We start from the raw sequence: 5,740 nt of genomic DNA, 5'->3' as shown, positions 1-5,740 counted from the left end.
AAATCCAGTTTTATGCTCCACCTGACGGATGATGTAATTTATCTCTTCAGTGATTCGTTCCCTGTTTCATGGCCCCGCCTACAGACAACGTTGGTGAGCGTTTCTTATTCGTTCTTCGATGATGACGTCGAGCTGACAGCGCATTGAAGCCTAAGGAGAATACGGGCCACTTCATTGATTTAGAAACGTGTCGCAGGTCTGGAACAACGCCGAAGGTTACTTGAGATCTGTAAATGTACCGTAGGCTACTCGAGTGGTCTGTAAGCATGCCAAAAGTCACTTAGGTGAATTGTAATTATGCCGCTGGAACTTTGCCGAGTGACCTGCATATATGCTGTGGGTTACTCAGAGTGAGTTATGATGCTCCTTGGTGATCTGAAAATAAGTCACGGGTTACTTAAGAGATTTGGGAATGGGTCGCCACACTTTAGTGATCTGAAACTGTGTGCCGCAAGTCGCTTAAATGTTATAGAACTGTGCCGTGGTGATCTTCAAATGTGCTCTGGTACACTCAAGCGATCTGAAACAGCGGCGCGAGTCACTAAATTAATCTGAAAACGAGACGCTGTCCGCTTAAGTGTTTTGAAACATTGCCGCAAGTCACTCATGTGATCTGTAAATATGCTGCGGGTCGCTCAATTGATCTTAGAATGTGTCGTAGACGACTTAAGTGATACCGAACTGCAGCGCGGGTCAGTTAAGTGATCTAGAAATGTGCAAGTTTGCTCATTTTGTGTGTAAGAATGGGAGTGACCAAAAGACAAATCTAGAAAATATGGGACCACATCTGTGAGCTATCGATCAAAAGAGTGATCTTGAGAGTGAGCGTGGGAGCGGCAAAAAGAGTGGCCTGGAGTGTGTGCAAGTATGTCAAGAACTACAAGAATGACCTAGAGAGCGAGAGACCAGGTGAATGAGCGATCAAAAGAGTGAGCATGAGAACGTGCAAAAGTATGACTTAGGAAGTAAGCATGAGAACGTCCAAAAAGAGTCACATGCTTGCCCCCGCCTTGTACAAGCATATGGGTGACCTAGAGCTCGTGTGAGCAACCGAAAGAGTGATCTGGAGCGTATGACCAGGTCAGCGACCGACTACAAGAATGGCCTAGAGAGTATGACTTAGAAGAGGTATAGGAGGAGAGAAACTTCGAGAAAGTACACTGCTACATCTCTTCTATGGTGTGCAAGCTTGGAAGTGACCAAAAGAGTGATCTATAGAATTTGTAAACATGGTGAACGACCACAAGAGTGATCGAGAGACCATATCGGTGAGTGACCAAAAGAGTGGTCTATAGTGTATACAGTAGTCATGAAGACTTCTTTTTCCTTAGTTAACACCCCCGAGAAACGTGATTAGTTAATTTACTTACGGAATTAATTAATGAAATTACACTCTGTTAGATAATTAACATTTCAAAAACGTAAAATACGACCCAAGTACGTACTTGTTGAAAAATTATCATTGCATTGTTAGAAATATGACTTATTTGAGTATATTACAAGTAAATGAATATATCCAAGTAATCAATGCCACGAATGAATTTGTGAATTGAAAATAAATAGAAACCAACGACAGAATGATATGCAAATTATACTGAAATGCCAAGGGAACAACAAATCAGAATGCAGACATTTTACGCAGTTGACTATCATATTTTACATATATTATCAGAGCAGCCACGCTGTTGTAAGCATTTGAGAGCAATGGCTCGAGCGAAAGTGATTCCGGTGAATGGAACGTATCAAAATTAAAAAAAAAAACGCCAACAGCCGTGAGGTCCTTCCTAAAGTGGATAGCCCAAGTCAGCACTTCGCTAGACTATCCTCAGGCTCCTAATACTCGCATAATTCAGAATAAATGTCCGCTAACTGGGAACGCACGTTGTCAAAAATTTCGCGGTATAAAGAATTGGAAAAAATTACTCGAATATTACCGATGAAAATAACTATTAATTTCCATGAGAAAAGAACTTACTTTTGGAAAAATGACTCGACTCATTTTGTGGTCATATTCTTCTTATTCTGTTCATACAAATCGGTGAACATTACGGGTCATTTCGTGTTTGCCAGTGTTGAAGACGTGATTTGTCCATGTTTTGAACCTTGATGAAAAGCATCAGTTTCTGAGGAAGATTCGCGATTCCCACCACTTTGTCAGCGAAGATGGCCACTTCCCGTTAGTAGGCACTATAAATTGCCGACTAGCTCAAGAAAGTGAATGTGTAGAGCAGAGGTCTTCAACCTTTTTATAGTCACTGCCTGTACCCATCGTGAAAAGAAGAACACCCTGATAGCATGCTTTGACAAACAAATGCACGAAATTGGGATGATTTCAACCCTTGAATGCAATTTGTACAAGGAGTTTTATTGGGACGTTGGTCAAGTGCTCGCGAGCACCGAATCGGACACGAGCATCGAGCCCCCTGGGTGTTTTAGTGAGCACCATGGTGCTCGCGAGCAACGGGTAGAAGATGCCTGGTGTAGAGTCTCGACATCATTATGTTTTGCACATTGGCTCTCATATCAAGCACGCGCTGGTCACGTGAAAGAATCTCAGTACATTTTGTACTGGAGCACGAGATGATCACGTGATCGGATGCCCCCTCGGATTGTCCGAGGGTTCATATGTGAGAAATACCAGATCTGCTCTAGGTCTCACACGAGAAGTACCTACATTTTCTCTCTCTCCCTCAATATCACTTTACATATGCTTAAACCACATAATTAAATGTCGTGTATGATTCGTTATTACTGAAATTCTTCAAGGTCAATGTGTTGGCATGTCTTCGTGGTAACTAAAACTTTTAAGAGATCGAGTTAGTTTAAGAGACACCCAGTCTCAAAATTCAGAAACGTAAGTGGCAACAACAACAACAACACCGTGATCACCAAACGGTGACCAATTTAGTGAGTTAGCTATTTTTTTGTTTTTAAACATATATTGCTGGTTAAATGAAAAGAAAAAAAAACCCGATGTTTTATTGTGACTAAGCATACTGCATGTGTATTTCTAAGACAACATCAGCATGGATTTACGCTGCAAGTTTCCACCTGCCAGAAGATTTTAATTCGAGAAGTTTTTTTACTCAGTCCTCTCTTTTCTTATATTCCATACAAAATTTTCATTTATGTAAGTTTCCATGTTTGACGGTTTAAACTAAAAAGACAAGCGTCTGCTTGGTGGCTCTTTTCATGATGATGACTTCATTTTTTTTGCAGGCGAATAAAGATCGCCATCAAATCCTCCAGAAGAAAATTAGCAGTTTTGCGAATGTGAATGGACCGTTACAGCTCATAGAACAATATCCAGTCAACGGGAAACATATTGTGGAAGAAAACGTCATTTTCTGCTTTAAATTTCATTCTATCTTTTGATATTTTTTAAGATTTTGATATGGAAGAGTTATCTACTGTCACAACAACAGCAACAGATACTACAGATGAGGAAAAAATACATTCTGGGAGGAAGCAGTTCGAGTGCGTAATTTGTAACAAGAAGTTTGTGCAAAAGGCCAGTTTGAACCGTCACATGAAGGTTCATAGTGAAGAAAAACCGTATGAATGTGAAGTTTGTGGTAAACGCTTCAAGCATAAGGAGAGTTTTATTCCCCATAAAAGGCGCCATACTGGAGAGAAGCCATATGAGTGCGAATTTTGCAACAAAAGGTTTCCGGATATGTCCAATTTAATTCATCACACACCAAAGATAAGCCTTATGGGTGTCACTTATGCGATAAAAAGTTCGCGACAAGCTATTCATTACGCTTACACAAAAGAGTTCACACTGGAGAGAAACCGCATGAATGTGATTTATGTGGTAAAAGATTTGGGACTTCGGGCATTTTGAAAATTCACAAAAGAAGACACGCAGAAGAAAAGCCACATGAGTGCGAATTTTGTGGCAAAAGATTTTCGGACTTGTCCAATTTAATTAACCACAAAGTTGTCCACACGAATGAAAAGCCACATGAATGTGATTTATGCGATAAGAAGTTTTCGAGAAAGTTTGCATTGAGCTCGCACAAACGAGTCCACACCGCAGAAAAACCGTATGATTGTGATGTATGTGGCAAAAGATTTGGGTTTTCGCATAGTTTGACAACTCACAAAAGGCTCACACTGGAGAAAGGCCGTACGAGTGTGATGCTTGTGATAAAAGATTTAGACAAAAGATAGGTTTAGAAAATCACAAAAGAGTGCATACTGGAGAAAGACCATACGCATGTGAGTTTTGTGGTAAAAAGTTCACAGAACAGTCTACGTTAAAGCGTCACAAAAAAGTGCACACTCGAGAAAAACCGCACAAATGTCATTCTTGTGGTAAAACTTTCGCGGAAAAACAACATCTACTCAAACACAGATTGATCCACACTGGTGAAAAGCCACATGAGTGTGAATCTTGCGGCAAAATGTTTCGCACAAAATCTACTTTGAACTGTCATAAAAAAATCCATACAGGAGAAAAACCACACGAGTGTGTGATTTGCTCTAAGAAGTTTGGGCGTGTGTCTAGTCTGAACAGTCACAAAAAGGTTCATGCCCCAGAAAAGCCGTATGAGTGTGAGTTTTGTAGAAAAATAATTTCGAACAGCTATGGATTAAAAAAACACAGAAGAATCCACACCGGGGAAAAGCCGTATAAGTGCGAGTTGTGCAATAAAAGGTTTACATTTGATTCCGTCTTGAAAATTCATAAAAGAATCCACACAGGAGAACGGCCACATGAATGTGAGGTTTGCGGTAAAACATTTTACGATATGTCTCATATAATTAGACACAGGAGAATACACACTGGAGAAAAACCCTATGAGTGTGACCATTGCGGTAGGAGATTCACATGTAAATCTGATTTAAACAGTCACAAAAAGATGCACACCGGAGAAAAACCATTCGAGTGCGAGTTCTGCCAGAAGACGTTTCGTCGTAACTCCTCATTGAAATGCCACGAAAGAATTCATAGTGAAAAAAAGTCGTATGAATGCGAAGTTTGCAACAAACGTTTTAAACACCACTCCAATTTGAAAAGACATGCAATGATTCACACTGGGGAAAAGCCCCATGCGTGTGAAGTGTGCGGTAAAACATTTTCCCGCAGGTCAGGTTTGAATAATCATGGAAAGTCTCACATCGAAGAAAATTCACACGAGTGTGACATTTGCAAAGAAAAGTTTACGGAAAGCTCCAGTTTCAAGGAGCACAAAAGAGTCCACTCCACAGAAATGCCATATGCGTGTAACTTTTGCGAGAAATCATTCTCAGTTAGCTCCAGCTTGAAGACGCACATGATGGTACATTCGTTGGAGAATGTTCATGACTGAGTATGTTAATTGTGAAAAATTATTCTCGAAATAATAAAGTAGAAAACTTTTCAAGTGGAGCAGTGGTTCTCAACCTTTTCTGATTCGCGGATCCCTTTCCAGTACATTATTTATATGGCGGTACCCTTTAGGCCTCTTTTTTTGTTTGTTTATCAAATTTATTGATTTATTTTATTATCCTCGCGTAGCCGCGGAGCTCCAAGGGCTTCCCGGAGCACCGGTTGAGAACCGCTGAAGTAGGGGGTTTTACCAGCAATTCAAAAGCCTTAACCCTTTAAACGGTTTTTAAAGTTTTCTTGATCCGAATTATAACTGCCACATTGGAAATAAAAGCGTGTTAAGACGAACACCACCTACAGAACAAGGGCTCCGCACGAAGCTTGTGACGTCACTTAAGAAGGCCATTTTACCTATTGCCATTG

General features: G+C 40.4%; 1 protein-coding gene across 1 annotated transcript; it reads left to right on the top strand.

Moving 5' to 3' along the window:
* The first annotated feature begins 3,529 nt into the window (after positions 1 to 3,529).
* Positions 3,530 to 5,345, top strand: LOC149065072 (uncharacterized). The gene is made up of 2 exons (XM_089254281.1): positions 3,530 to 3,817; positions 4,095 to 5,345. The coding sequence occupies exons 1-2, from the start codon at positions 3,530 to 3,532 to the stop codon at positions 5,316 to 5,318; spliced, it is 1,512 nt and encodes a 503-aa protein (XP_089110407.1). The 3' UTR covers positions 5,319 to 5,345.
* Positions 5,346 to 5,740: the final 395 nt, after the last annotated feature.

This window comes from Pholcus phalangioides, unplaced genomic scaffold, assembly GCF_987345545.1.
Source record: "Pholcus phalangioides strain wild (caught in Gottingen) unplaced genomic scaffold, Ppha-v1.0 ptg000041l_1, whole genome shotgun sequence".
In the NCBI taxonomy this organism is placed as follows: domain Eukaryota; kingdom Metazoa; phylum Arthropoda; class Arachnida; order Araneae; family Pholcidae; genus Pholcus; species Pholcus phalangioides.
This window is presented reverse-complemented; position numbering and strand designations above follow the sequence as displayed.